General features: G+C 41.8%; 2 protein-coding genes across 4 annotated transcripts in view; both read right to left on the bottom strand.

The window, feature by feature from the left end:
- Positions 1 to 15,867, bottom strand: part of LOC135333966 (uncharacterized) — a 71,756-nt gene extending 55,889 nt beyond the window's left edge. The window contains exons 1-4 of the mRNA XM_064528997.1: positions 15,745 to 15,867; positions 13,527 to 13,625; positions 11,872 to 11,970; positions 10,247 to 10,345 (exon numbers count right to left, since the gene is read on the bottom strand). Of these exons, the coding sequence (XP_064385067.1) occupies positions 10,247 to 10,345; positions 11,872 to 11,970; positions 13,527 to 13,625; positions 15,745 to 15,834 (387 nt within the window). The 5' untranslated portion in view covers positions 15,835 to 15,867. The remainder of the gene's footprint in view (positions 1 to 10,246; positions 10,346 to 11,871; positions 11,971 to 13,526; positions 13,626 to 15,744) is intronic.
- The window catches only part of LOC135334000 (uncharacterized), a 28,527-nt gene that overhangs the window by 8,796 nt on the left and 3,860 nt on the right, over positions 1 to 15,871 (bottom strand). The gene's annotated exons all lie outside the window — the stretch shown is intronic.

Raw genomic sequence — 15,871 nt, 5'->3', positions numbered from 1 at the left:
TCGAGACTAAACATGCACTTGACCTTAGCTAATTAAGGTCACTAATTGGATTTATCCAAACCTCTCTTGCAGACTACTTCAAGCCTAGTTTTTAGTGTCTATCAGTTTAAAACGTTATTTTTTAGGGGGGGTCAAATTATGTTTTCGCCAATTTTGCTCAGAAGCAGAGATACAATCAAAAGTCTTGCTCTTGCACTAGCCTCGATATCATGAGCGGCTTGTTCTCGAGGTCACTGCATACTGGCTTTGAGACTTGTATCTCTGCTTCTGAGCAAAATTGGCGAAAATAAAATTTGACCCCCCCTGAAAAATAAGGTTTTAAACTGATAGACACTAAAAACTAGGCTTGAAGTAGTCTGCAAGAGAAGTTTGGATAAATCCAATTAGTGACCTTAATTAGCTAAGGTCAAGTGGTTCCAGCCTCCTCTGGTCTCTTCTCTTCTTTGCTGGTTTGGTGATTTGGTAAAGATCGCCAATGCTATTATTGCTAGTTACACAATTTGTGTAACTAGCAATAATAGCATTGGCGATCTTTACCAATGTTATTCAAGGACCCTTTACCTAGAAGGTGATATGACGCTTGTATACTGCTAATAGAAGGAACAGTTACAGCTGGAATACACACACACACATGCACACACAAACAGATGACTGTGTGCCCCTGCATGGACCATACGCATCAAGGCATAACAATCATGAGGGAGCATGACAGTACATGACCACAATAACAATGTGACTAACAATTCATTGTCATCCAAACAATAAACACTACAAAAATAATGTTACGTGCATTCAAACTGATAAAAAAAAGGTCTATCACAAAACAAATAATACGCTACACATGTACTATGTTAGTTTACTATTCTCTAGGCAATGTTTGAACACATCACTCGCAATTTCATGTTTCTTCATTCTTACGAGTAGTTTCAGAAGAGTTCTATATGTTGCAGCAGCTGGGTTACTCCTCTGCCATAGGGACAAGCACTCCATCATGGCCGTTTGCATGTCATATGAACCTAGAAGCTGCCTCACACTAGCTTGCTGAGAACGATTGAGTCCCAACATCTGAGAGTACAATATCACGTTGTCGAAATATGCAGCCAAATATACGAACTCTGTTGTCTCAATCTCGTTGTTGAGTAGAGGGTGTTCAATGTCTATCCTCTCTGCCAGGCCTGTAGTGTGGATAGGGTGAGGGTCAGCAAAGGAAATGGTGTACGTGGATTGCATGCAGTTCAATACAATGACAATACATCTGTGTGAAAGAGGAAATGGTTAGAGCATGATACGCCCACACACTGGAGCACTAAGTACAGTACATGTAGTATGTACAATACAGTGGAAGTGGAAAGGAATATGGCACCTAGCTATTACGCTAGCTTCTTTCAGGAGGTCATAACTTAACTACATCAAAACTAAAAGATGCATTTTGTAGCTCTACATACATTGGCTATAAGTTTTGGGAGGAAAAAAAACAGCAAATTTCGACAAAAGACTGTACGTGAATATTTAATCTCAGGGGGAGGAGGGTTGCAGTTGAGCAGCAGTAACTATTATAATAGTATCATTGATCTAAAATCAAAACATAATAGGTAGGTACCTTTATACTCAATACACGGCACGGCTCTGACAATGTACACTTACCACTGACTCCACTGAGTGTGTGGATGTCCCTGAGTAGACAGTCCACAGCTCTCAACAGATTAGCTCCATTCTCCACCAGGTCAACAAGAGCAGCTGTCTCCTCTGACTGGTCTGTACCATTGAGTACGAGAGCTAACACTTGACATCATAAACACACGTTCTTACCTAGACAGTTTCTCAGTTTGACCTTAGCCACCATATAAAGCTGGTGAGATAAAGTCTCCATCTTGGAGAGACTGGCTCCCATGTTCTCACTGATGCTCTGTACTGTGCACTCCTGGACAACCCTCCTGGTCGCTACAAAGACAGCCTTTATCTCTGTCCGTATGGAGTCAGTGTGGCCTGTCAGCTCACTCAGAGAAGATGACCTGAGGTGGGACATAAAATTATTGTGAATACAGTGCTACCATTAAAATACTAGACATCTCACTGAAGTGCAGTTGTCATTTTCTCCATTAGTGACAGTACAGTCTCCACAGTAGAGCCAAGCTGTGAGGTGGTCATCTCACCAACTGTTCTCCTCAGTACTTCAGTGGCTTCCTACAATCACATACATACTGGTAAATGTTCGTATGAACTGCCCAATCAAATATTTCGTATTCTAAATACTCGTACAGCTCAGGATAGTGACGTTGAACCTATCGTGGTGGCGCAGTTTTAATTTTCCAATGATAATGTTGATTATGTATACAATACGAAAAATACGAAAACTTCTACCGTACGAAAATAACCTGCTATACGGTACATGCATTATAACGAATTGAGAACGTCCACATGCAGTACACACAGTACAGACGTAGGTCTTATGGAAGCAACATACTACATTACGGACATTCATTAACCAAAATTTAACAAGTGTAGGATGATGCAGAACATTGGGTTGATATGGCACAAGTGAAGTGTATCTAACATTCATAATTATAATTATTGACTTTAACAGAGATTGAGTGAGACACCTTGAGTTGTTTAGTGTCCACTGATCTCTGAGGAGTGAGCAGTGCCATGTCCACACTGACTGGTTTGTCAAAGCCATGCAGTGAGAGATTGCATGTGGTGCAGGAGACAGCTCCTTGCTCAGGGAAGAACCGACACACTATCCTGGGTGGGTAACACTGAAGCTCCTCTGGCGAGAACTTACCAATCACTGGCAAGTCTACTTCATCTTGGGAAATCTGTAAACACGGCAAAAATTAATTAATAGAAGACACAAAAAAGTGCGGAAAAGTCACTTACGATATAAACGGTTTTTTTTCTATAACTATTGAAAGCACTCACCATTCTCTGGTCAGGCACACTCCTCCAGGCTGGGTCACAGACTAGCTCCAGTACTGCATCAACTTGGACAAAGCAAAGAGGTTGTTTGATTGTCTTATCAGCAGGGCTACTTGACAAGTGTGGATAATCTCGGGGAATGACGACAACCTCAAACCTCTGCAAGAACTATAATGGGAAAACAGTTATTTATGTACAGTGCTAAACGAATCACAAAACTTTACTCTGCAATGTACGTACATCGAAAAACAGACGGTGGAAGTAGCTGACAATGACAAGAGCCATTCTGTCCTCAGTTGTGTGTGGCGGAGACCGGTAGACTCTGACAGTGTAGAGGTTAGGTGGACTCTCAGGCTCTGGGGGGTCATCAGGCTGGCTGGCAGCAAGTTGGGATGAACCTGCAACAAAAGCATGTCACTCACACTACAAACACATTCCTTATACACTCACCTCGAAACCATTTCTTTATTCGAGCCCCAACTTTGAAGAACTTCTTCTTTGACAAACGTCTGGTCAGTCTCCCAGTGTTCCCACCAGGAGTGAACTCTGCCTTCGACCCTCCCTCTTGTACCTCCTGGTACTGGTATATACTCTTTGATCCAGATCTCTTGGGAGACGAGTCAGCTTGGAGAAAGAGGAGGTCATCAGCTTCTTGTTGGGTGGACACGCGTACATGATGCTCCATGCTCAGGGTCACCTCTCCGTTTAGACCTTCACCAGAGATCAAGTAGGACGGACTGGCAGACTGAATGCCCTCAGGCATCACAAACACGTCATTTGAAGCAAGGCTGGGTTGGACTTTAATGCTCACAGAGGTCCCTGCTGGGACAGCATTAGCTGAAACAGTCACTTGCACTCCATTGTCAAAGTCAGCGTGGCCACCACTGGAGGTAAACTCCTTCTCTTGAGGCATGTCGTAGAAAGTGACATCAGGGTATGCGGAGGTTTGGTGCAGGGGATCTACACAGGAGGTAAAACACACAGAACCATGTGCTAGATACAGCACAAGCACAACACTTACATCCAGGTGGTGTGGATAGGGTTTCCCCTGCTGCCTTGTTCTGGTAGACTGGCTTCTTCCTAAAGTTGACTCACATTCATAAAAGCTAGTGACTAAACTGTGCAATAGTCACTCACGTTTCTGTGTCAGTGACGACAGTCCAGTTCTTGGGTAGGACTGGAACAGACTGCGGACATAACTGAGTGTGTGTGTGTGTGTGTGTGTGTGTGTGTGTGTGTGTGTGTGTGTGTGTGTGTGTTTGAGGGTATACAAAAAGTATCATTTGTGTGGGAGAAATTGTGTCAACTGTTCGCGTTACTAGCTCAAACGGAATGCTCACTTAAATTAATCTTTAAAAGGTTGGCATCTGATGTCCTAATATTATAGTGGTGGATCCTTGATACCTTGTATTATCCTATCTAGTTAGGCAAGCAAAAGAAAAAAGGAGAACAAAAGAGCAAACAGCACAAAACCGTACAGGTAGAAAAGGCAAACAGATGCCCAACCTTGAGAGTCGAGAATGATGGGTTAAAGAGTCTTTAACGGTGCACCAACCCTCCCCATTCATCTGTTGCATTCAGAACAACTAGTATACTGAATAATTATTGGAAGCTATTCACTTGGGGCCATGCTGATTGTAAGCTATATTCACATTTGAGGTAATGCTGACATAAAGTATTGAACTTATCTTAGACTTGATATTGGCTGCTGTAATACTTCAACTTAGCTTGTGCATGGCTATAGCTATGTACTTGTGTAAACTAAATCTGACCTTGAGGGAGGCTTAATTTATAAGGTACAGGCCTGTATTGTCTGGGCTAGGTTTTGTGGTGGTAGTATCTGATAATGGGGATGGGTCTATGTGGTTCTTCTAGGTGGCAAGCACAAAACAATCATTAACCTCTAATTTTGGTTCTTAGAATTAGCACAAGGCATTAGTCAAAATAAATAGATAGTAGTGTGTGTGTGTGTGTGTGTGTGGGGGGGGCACATGTAATGGTATTCATGCTTGTTTAGGAGGGTGTAATATTGGAACTGTAGTTTGCACTCCATTGCAATTAAATGGACAGTATTTAAAAGTATGAGCTTAATTTTCCAAATAGCAAAATACTCGTAAAAGAGGGGACATACAGTTTATTCGATGTACATATAATAATGTATGCACTATTTAATTATTTGGCACAATAAACTAAAACACCATCATGATCATGCAGTGTGTGCATTATTGAGGTATGGACTCACATGTGATTCAGCAGCTTCCTCAAGCAACTGTATTGTTGAAGGGTTAGAGAGACGTGATCTCTTGGCTCTCATCAGAGCAGTCTGTCCATCCTGTGATGATGATCATATGAAGGGATGAGACGTACATTGTAAGAGGTAAAGTGGTCTAATGCGTATGACATGTACTTTGCTGACAGAGCAATACTGGCAACGATAATTGCATATTAATCTACTGTACGTCAAGTAATAAATATGCACCCAATTAGATACCATTACCACTACGAAGTTATGTCACTCTAGGTACTGCTGCAAGCGATGAGTACAGCTACCCATTACCGCAACGCTCCTTGGAGGGTGAGCCGGACCATGACTGAGGGCCGTTAATATAGTTAGGAAGCCCCTCTAATTAATTAGAGGGGTGCAACCTCGCTAATTAGATAGTGATGAAGCGTTTCTAATAATTATGTTGCTCCCCTAATTAAGTACTTGGGGGTAAAGAGGTGGCCTAGCCAACAGTCATAGCCACGGCTCAGTCATGTCGTACTGACAGAGAAATGTATAGAAACCAAGGGAGGGTTGGGTGTGGGGCTTTAAACTCAGGTAGCTATAATCGGGCACGAGGTAGGTGTAGAGATAATAATTACGCATGCGCGTAGATGCTGGGCAGTACATAATGCAGTAGGCGGGGCAAGCGGAGTACATCGATAAACCTTGTTTAACTACCTTAAACATCATTTAAGAGGTTGGGTATATCTGTTTAGGTACAAATGACAGCTCTGTTCAGTCATTAACTACTGTAAGAGGTACATACATAGTAGGCTCGAGGCTACGGCAATTCTGTACGTCAATTCAACTCCCTAGAAATAATTATATCAGGTGTGTTTTAAATAGAAAATCATACTCTATCAGATACTCACCTTGTTAACCAGGTCCACCACTGCTCCTGAGGAGAGCAGCTTTTTAATACAGTCAGTGTGACCTCTACTGGCTGCCGTCATGAGTGGAGTGTCCCCATACTGCAAGAGTGGAGACAGTGACAACACAATATGAATGTACATTGAACAATACAGACATTCACTGCTCTACATTTCCAACCACATCCTAGAGTGAGAACACAAGCACAACAGTCATACATATTAAGCCAGCTAGTACAGTACATGTAAATAAACCGGCTAGTACGTCAGTTTAAAGCTCTAAAATCCACAGGGAAATGTAATTGTCAGCACATGTAAGTTCATAATACATTGTACAGTACATCTACAACTGCATGTATATACTTAGCCTCGTTCCCAGTCATAGTTGTCTCTAAAATAATACTAGGTCGCCAACTAGGCCTGGGATAGATTGTATCTAGTATATTGTAAAATTATTGCCCGTAATGAAAATACAGCTAGAGAAATGACAAAGAAATAATTACGATGTTGGCCCGAGGGCTGAGTGCAATATACACCATGCATCCCGAGTGCACGTGTCATAACTAGTTTATAACCCTAGCAACACAAAATACACCTATGCTATATGTCCAGGTAGATCGAGCTAATGGCTTCCAAGTTCATTGTCTGCAGCAACTGGTAGCACAGTAGGGAACCACACAAAATATCCCTTCCTTCACACTGGAGTTGACAGCTTGGACCTGACGCTCATTGAGGGGGGCCTCTTGTTTGACACAACTTGATAGCTACCACCTAGATCTAATACCTAGTTAGCTAGTTGGCTAGGTTAGCTTTCTTCAAGAGATATTTTGTAACACGGAGCTATTTTTGTTATTACGGTAGCTTTTACGGAGAAATCATTGGATCTGAAATCATGCCCATATGTACTCTTCCCCAGGCCTAGTTGCATGGCGATCTAGCGTTATTTTAGAGACACCTCGGCCTGGGAACGAGGCTAGTATATACTGTACAATGTATCACTATAATTATAGTCTATGATTTTAATTGAAAATGCCGGTAATAGTGTACAACATGCAAGAAAATGTATGTAGCCCAGTTTGTCTAATAAGCAAGATAAGGTAAGTTTTAAAGTGCCGGCAATGTCCATATTTGTACGTACATGAACATAATTCAAATGATGTGATGGTCACAAACATGCTGCCTATAGTACGGTGGCCCTGAGGTACACACATAGTAGGCTCGAGGCTACGGTAATTCTCTACGTCAATTTAAATCATACTCTATCAGATACTCACCTTGTTAACCAGGTCCACCACTGCTCCTGAGGAGAGCAGCTTTTTAATACAGTCAGTGTGACCTCTACTGGCTGCCATCATGAGTGGAGTGTTCCCATCCTGCAAGAGTGGAGACAGTGACAACACAATATGAATGTACATTGAACAATACAGACATTCACTGCTCTACATTTCCAACCACATCCTAGAGTGAGAACACAAGCACAACAGTCATACATATTAAGCCAGCTAGTACAGTACATGTAAATAAACCGGCTAGTACGTCAGTTTAAAATCCACAGGGAAATGTAATTGTCAGCACATGTAAGTTCATAATACATTGTACAGTACATCTACAACTGCATGTATATACTTAGCCTCGTTCCCAGGCAGAGTTGTCTCTAAAATAATACTAGGTCGCCAACTAGGCCTGGGATAGATTGTATCTAGTATATTGTAAAATTATTGCCCGTAATGAAAATACAGCTAGAGAAATGACAAAGAAATAATTACGATGTTGGCCCGAGGGCTGAGTGCAATATACACCATGCATCCCGAGTGCACGTGTCATAACTAGTTTATAACCCTAGCAACACAAAATACACCTATGCTATATGTCCAGGTAGATCGAGCTAATGGCTTCCAAGTTCATTGTCTGCAGCAACTGGTAGCACAGTAGGGAACCACACAAAATATCCCTTCCTTCACACTGGAGTTGACAGCTTGGACCTGACGCTCATTGAGGGGGGCCTCTTGTTTGACACAACTTGATAGCTACCACCTAGATCTAATACCTAGTTAGCTAGTTGGCTAGGTTAGCTTTCTTCAAGAGATATTTTGTAACACGGAGCTATTTTTGTTATTACGGTAGCTTTTACGGAGAAATCATTGGATCTGAAATCATGCCCATATGTACTCTTCCCCAGACCTAGTTGCATGGCGATCTAGCGTTATTTTAGAGACACCTCGGCCTGGGAACGAGGCTAGTATATACTGTACAATGTATCACTATAATTATAGTCTATGATTTTAATTGAAAATGCCGGTAATAGTGTACAACATGCAAGAAAATGTATGTAGCCCAGTTTGTCTAATAAGCAAGATAAGGTAAGTTTTAAAGTGCCGGCAATGTCCATATTTGTACGTACATGAACATAATTCAAATGATGTGATGGTCACAAACATGCTGCCTATAGTACGGTGGCCCTGAGGTACACACATAGTAGGCTCGAGGCTACGGCAATTCTCTACGTCAATTTAAATCATACTCTATCAGATACTCACCTTGTTAACCAGGTCCACCACTGCTCCTGAGGAGAGCAGCTTTTTAATACAGTCAGTGTGACCTCCAAAGACTGCCACCATGAGTGGAGTGTTCCCATCCTGCAAGAGTGGAGACAGTGACAACACAATATGAATGTACATTGAACAATACAGACATTCACTGCTCTACATTTCCAACCACATCCTAGAGTGAGAACACAAGCACAACAGTCATACGTATTAAGCCAGCTAGTACAGTACATGTAAATAAACCGGCTAGTACGTCAGTTTAAAATCCACAGGGAAATGTAATTGTCAGCACATGTAAGTTCATAATACATTGTACAGTACATCTACAACTGCATGTATATACTTAGCCTCGTTCCCAGGCAGAGTTGTCTCTAAAATAATGCTAGGTCACCAACTAGGCCTGGGATAGATTGTATCTGGTATATTGTAAAATTATGTCCATAATGAAAATACAGCTAGAGAAATGACAAAGAATATGATATTGGCCCGAGGGCTGAGTGCAATATACACCATGCATCCCGAGTGCACGTGTCATAACTAGTTTATAACCCTAGCAACACAAAATACACCTATGCTATATGTCCAGGTAGATCGAGCTAATGGCTTCCAAGTTCATTGTCTGCAGCAACTGGTAGCACAGTAGGGAACCACACAAAATGTCCCTTCCTTCACACTGGAGTTGACAGCTTGGACCTGACGCTCATTGAGGGGGGCCTCTTGTTTGACACAACTTGATAGCTACCACCAAGATCTAATACCTAGCTAGCTAGTTAGCTAGGTTAGCTATGTAACACGAAGCTATTTTTGTGATTACGGCAGCTTTTACGGAAAAATCATTGAAATTTGTTGGATCTGAATAAATTGAAACCACGCCCAAATGTAATCTTCCCCAGGCCTAGTTGCATGGCGACCTAGCGTTATTTTAGAGACACCTCGGCCTAGGAACGAGGCTAGTATATACTGTATAATGTATCACTATAATTATAGTCTATGATTTTAATTGAAAATGCCGGTAATACAGTGTACAACATGCAAGAAAATGTATGTAGCCCAGTTTGTCAACTTAAACACAAATAAGCAAGATAGTATATCTTATAGGCAAAACATAGTAAGGGTTTTCAAATGCCGGCAATGTCCATATTTGTACGTACATGCAAATAATGCAAATGATGTGATGGTCACGAACATGCTGCCTATAGTACGGTGGCCCTGAGGTACACACATAGTAGGCTCGAGGCTACGGCAATTCTCTACGTCAATTCAACTCCCTAGAAATAATTATATCAGGTGTGTTTTAAATAGAAAATCACACTCTGTCTGTCTGCCTGTCATGGCTAAAGCAGAGGCTACAGACCTCAACGGTATATAGAGTCATTAGCTAGCCTATAGGTAACTATTCTGTTAGCACTAATCCACCCCCTTAGTTGTTCACAAACTTGCTTGGAGATGCTTGGAGACTCATATCTGATTTTGTAATATTAGACATCTTCTTATAAAAGTACATTAATTAGTGAATTGCCATAGCCTCAGTTCAATGGAGCTGACCTCAGTTGAATTGATGTAGAGAATTGCCGTAACCTCGAGCCTACTATGTGTGTACCTCAGGGTCACCGTACTATAGACACATCAGTTTAGTATCAGATACTCACCTTGTTAGCCAGGTCCACCACGGCTCCTGAGGAGAGCAGCTTTTTAACACAGTCAGTGTGACCTCCACTGGCTGCCCCATAGAGTGGAGTTTCCCCATGCTACAAGAGTGAGAGCATGCAGTGACAATACATCTGTGTGATAGACCATAAATAAAGTAAAGGAACAAAGAACCGCCAACAAGTGTTCAGGTCAGTCTGCACAAGGTCAACGAATAATGTCTGCATTAGCTAGTTAATGGGTTAATTCAAATGCAGACATTATTCATTGACCTTGTGCAGATTCACATTAGTTTTAAGTGCGCGCGGTTAATTGTGGTGGTAGGCGGAGGCGGGTGACTCTTCTCGGCCACCGTAGGAACACTAACTGTCGGTAGATCTGTAGCTAGCTAACTCTTGCTCGTCCAGCTACTATATAAAACTACAGAGGAGGTTGGACACAATCACTTGCACCACTTTTTGCTGAGCTGGCACAGCTTATTGACAATGTAAACTTCTGGCTTGCAATATACACCATGCATCCCGAGTGCACGTGTCATAACTAGTTTATAACCCTAGCAACACAAAAATACACCTATGCTATATGTCCAGGTAGATCAAGCTAATGGCTTCCAAGTTCATTGTCTGCAGCAACTGGTAGCACAGTAGGGAACCACACAAAATGTCCTTCCTTCACACTGGAGTTGACAGCTTGGACCTGACGCTCATTGAGGGAGGCCTCTTGTTTGACACAACTTGATAGCTATACCACCTAGATCTAATACCTAGCTAGCTAGTTAGCTAGGTTAGCTTTGTAACACGGAGCTATTTTTGTGGTTACGGCAGCTTTTACGGAAAAATCATTGAAATTTGTTGGATCTGACAAATTAAAACCACGCCCATATGCAATCTTCCCCAGGCCTAGTTGCATGGCGATCTAGCGTTATTTTAGAGACACCTCGGCCTGAGAACGAGGCTAGTATATACTGTATAATGTATCACTATAATTATAGTCTATGATTTTAATCGGTAATAGAGTACAACATGCAAGAAAATGTATGTAGCCCAGTTTGTCAACTTAAACACAAAATTAATAAGGAAGATAAGTACATCTTATAGGCAGAACATAATAAGGTTAATTTTAATTCAAAATTCCGGCAACGTCCATAATTGTACGTACATGCATGGTCACAAACATGCTGCCTATAGTACAGTGGCCCTGAGGTACACACATAGTAGGCTCAAGGCTACGGCAATTCTCTACGTCAATTCAACTCCCTAGAAATAATTATATCAGGTGTGTTTTAAATAGAAATTCATACTCTGTCTGTCTGTCATGGCTAAAGCAGAGGCTACAGACCTCAACGGTATATAGAGTCATTAGCCAGCCTATAGGTACATGTAACTATTCCGTTAGCACTAATCCACCCCCTTAGTTCTTCACAAACTTGCTTGGAGATGCTTGGAGACTCATATCTGATTTTGTAATATTAGACATCTTCTTATAAAAGTAGTGAATTGCTCAGTTCAATGGAGCTGACCTCAGTTGAATTGACGTAGAGAATTGCCGTAACCTCGAGCCTACTATGTGTGTACCTCAGGGCCGGCCACCGTACTATAGACACATCAGTTTAGTATCAGATACTCACCTTGTCAGCCAGGTCCACCACGGCTCCTGAGGAGAGCAGCTCCCTAATACAGTCAGTGTGCCCTTCACTGGCTGCCTTCATGAGTGGAGTCTTACCATCCTGCAAGAGTGGAGACAGTGACAACACAATATGAATGTACATTGAACAATACAGACATTCACTGCTCTACATTTCCAACCACATCCTAGAGTGAGAACACAAGCACAACAGTCATACGTATTAAGCCAGCTAGTACAGTACATGTAAATAAACCGGCTAGTACGTCAGTTTAAAGCACTAATATCCACAGGGAAATGTAATTGTCAGCACATGTAAGTTCATAATACATTGTACAGTACATCTACAACTGCATGTATATACTTAGCCTCGTTCTCAGGCCAAGTTGTCTCTAAAATAATGCTAGGTCGCCAACTAGGCCTGGGATAGATTGCATCTGGTATATTGTAAAATTATGTCCATAATGAAAATACAGCTAGAGAAATGACAAAGAAATATGATATTGGCCCGAGGGCTGAGTGCAATATACACCATGCATCCCGAGTGCACGTGTCATAACTAGTTTATAACTCTAGCAACACAAAATACACCTATGCTATATGTCCAGGTAGATCGAGCTAATGGCTTCCAAGTTCATTGTCTGCAGCAACTGGTAGCACAGTAGGGAACCACACAAAATGTCCCTTCCTTCACACTGGAGTTGACAACTTGGACCTGACGCTCATTGAGGGGGGCCTCTCGTTTGACACAACTTGATAGCTACCACCTAGATCTAATAGCTAGCTAGCTAGCTAGCTAGGTTAGCTTTGTAACACGGAGCTATTTTTGTGATTACGGCAGCTTTTACGGAAAAATCATTGAAATTTGTTGGATCTGAACAAATTGAAACCACGCCCATATGCAATCTTCCCCAGGCCTAGTTGCATGGCGATCTAGCGTTATTTTAGAGACACCTCTGCCTGAGAACGAGGCTAGTATATACTGTATAATGTATCACTATAATTATAGTCTATGATTTTAATCGGTAATAGAGTACAACATGCAAGAAAATGTATGTAGCCCAGTTTGTCAACTTAAACACAAAATTAATAAGCAAGATAAGTACATCTTATAGGCAAAACATAATAAGGTCAATTTTAATTAAAAATGCCGTCAACGTCCATAATTGTACGTACATGCATGGTCACGAACATGCTGCCTATAGTACGGTGGCCCTGAGGTACACACATAGTAGGCTCGAGGCTACGGCAATTCTCTACGTCATATCAACTCCCTAGAAACAATTATATCAGGTGTGTTTAAAATAGAAAATCACACTCTGTCTGTCTGTGTCATGGCTAAAGCAGAGGCTACAGACCTCAACGGTATATAGAGTCATTAGCTAGCCTATAGGTAACTATTCCGTTAGCACTAATCCACCCCCTTAGTTCTTCACAAACTTGCTTGGAGATGCTTGGAGACTCATATTTGATTTTGTAATATTAGACATCTTCTTATAAAAGTACATTAATTAGTGAATTGCCATAGCTTCAGTTCAATGGAGCTGACCTCATTGAATTGCGGATGTAGAGAATTGCCGTAGCCTCGAGCCTACTATGTGTGTACTTCAGGGCCGGCCACCGTACTATAGACACATCCGTTTAGTATCAGATACTCACCTTGTCAGCCAGGTCCACCACGGCTCCTGAGGAGAGCAGCTCCCTAACACAGTCAGTGTTCCCTTTCCTGGCTGCCTCTATGAGTGGAGTGTCCCCATACTACAAGAGTGAGAGCATGCAGTGACAATACATCTGTGTGATAGACAATAAATAAAGTAAAGGAACAAAGAACCGCCAACAAGTGTTCAGGTCAGTCTGCACAAGGTCAACGAATAATGTCTGCATTAGCTAATTAATGCGTTAATTCGAATGCAGACATTATTCATTGACCTTGTGCAGATTCACATTAGTTTTAAGTGCGCGCGGTTAATTGTGGTGGTAGGCGGAGGCGGGTGACTCTTCTCGGCCACCGTAGGAACACTAACTATCGGTAGATCTGTAGCTAGCTAACTCTTGCTCGTCCAGCTACTATATAAAACTACATAATATAAACTACAGAGGAGGTTGGACACGATCACTTGCACCACTTTTTTGCTGAGCTGGCACAGCGTATTGACAATGTAAACTTCTAGCTTGCAATATACACCATGCATCCCGAGTGCAAGTGTCATAACTAGTTTATAACCCTAGCAACACAAAATACACCTATGCTATATGTCCAGGTAGATCGAGCTAATGGCTTCCAAGTTCATTGTCTGCAGCAACTGGTAGCACAGTAGGGAACCACACAAAATGTCCCTTCCTTCACACTGGAGTTGACAGCTTGGACCTGACGCTCATTGAGGGGGGCCTCTCGTTTGACACAACTTGATAGCTACCACCTAGATCTAATAGCTAGCTAGCTAGCTAGCTAGGTTAGCTTTGTAACACGGAGCTATTTTTGTGATTACGGCAGCTTTTACGGAAAAATCATTGAAATTTGTTGGATCTGAACAAATTGAAACCACGCCCATATGCAATCTTCCCCAGGCCTAGTTGCATGGCGATCTAGCGTTATTTTAGAGACACCTCGGCCTGAGAACGAGGCTAGTATATACTGTACAATGTATCACTATAATTATAGTCTATGATTTTAATCGGTAATAGAGTACAACATGCAAGAAAATGTATGTAGCCCAGTTTATCAACTTAAACACAAAATTAATAAGCAAGATAAGTACATCTTATAGGCAAAACATAATAAGGTTAATTTTAATTCAAAATGCCGGCAACGTCCATAATTGTACGTACATGCATGGTCACGAACATGCTGCCTATAGTACGGAGGCCCTGAGGTACACACATAGTAGGCTCGAGGCTATGGCAATTCTAACTCGTCAGAATAGAGGGGATTGGGTTGGTTAATGAAAGTTTTATATCAAAAGAAGCCAGAGAGGCACATAAAGTTTGCCTTCAGTCTCCAATGACCGGCTAGAAGTTTACATAGAACTCATTGCCAATTTTTGTGTCAGCTCAGCAAAAAAAGTGGTGTACGTAATCGTGTCCAACCTCCTCTGGGACCAACCCACCTCATCAATGGTCACTTCAACAAAAGTAATACGTTGCGTTAATTAGATGCAGACATTATTCGTTGACCTTCGACCTTGCGCAGATTGACATTGGTTTTAAGCGTGCACAGTTAATTGTGGTGGTAGGCGGATGCAGGTGACTCTTCTCGGCCATCGTAGGAACACTAACTGTCGGTAGATCTGTAGCTAGCTAACTCTTGCTCGTCCAGCTACTATATAAAACTACAGAGGAGGTTGGACACGGAAAATGAAATGCAACTATCTATATAATGCCGGCTATGTTATTAGAAAACTTTATGTTATAGTTGTGACACATGCACGAGTGCCACATGGGATATATTGGCTCAGTAGTGACTTAGCCCACGCACGAAAGTACATAACACTAACTCTAACCTTTCAGCAAGCTAGCTCGTAGTTGAGCGACAGCAGATTAAAATCTACACACGACCAAAAATAATAGTCGCACCAAATTCAATTTTCCATGTCCACAGTTATTCTGGTGACAGAGCACATGCATCAACTATCTATCACCACAGTATGGTTCTGAAGTGGTTTGCTCCCTCATTACTATAAATTATGTAGCCGAAATACGGCTGTATGGTGACCGATGACCTTACCTCTCATTTGAGATAGACAGACAATATTTGGGGACAAGACTAAAGCATGGAATCAAGGGATATCGTACATTCGTATATTATTATTAATTAGCATGACAGTAGCAAAAACAGACTTTCACAGCTTCAGCTCTACATACCCACAAACCAGCTTACCTCATCCACACTGTTGACATCCTCTCCCCTCTTGATGGCATCTTTTAAAGCACTCAAGTAACCAAACCTGGTAGCCCAGTGTATGTCCATTTTCTTGGATAGTAGCCACACCCCTTTGTTTGGACCC

The sequence above is a fragment of the Halichondria panicea genome, chromosome 3, assembly GCF_963675165.1.
Source record: "Halichondria panicea chromosome 3, odHalPani1.1, whole genome shotgun sequence".
NCBI classification, from domain to species: Eukaryota; Metazoa; Porifera; class Demospongiae; order Suberitida; family Halichondriidae; genus Halichondria; species Halichondria panicea.
This window is presented reverse-complemented; position numbering and strand designations above follow the sequence as displayed.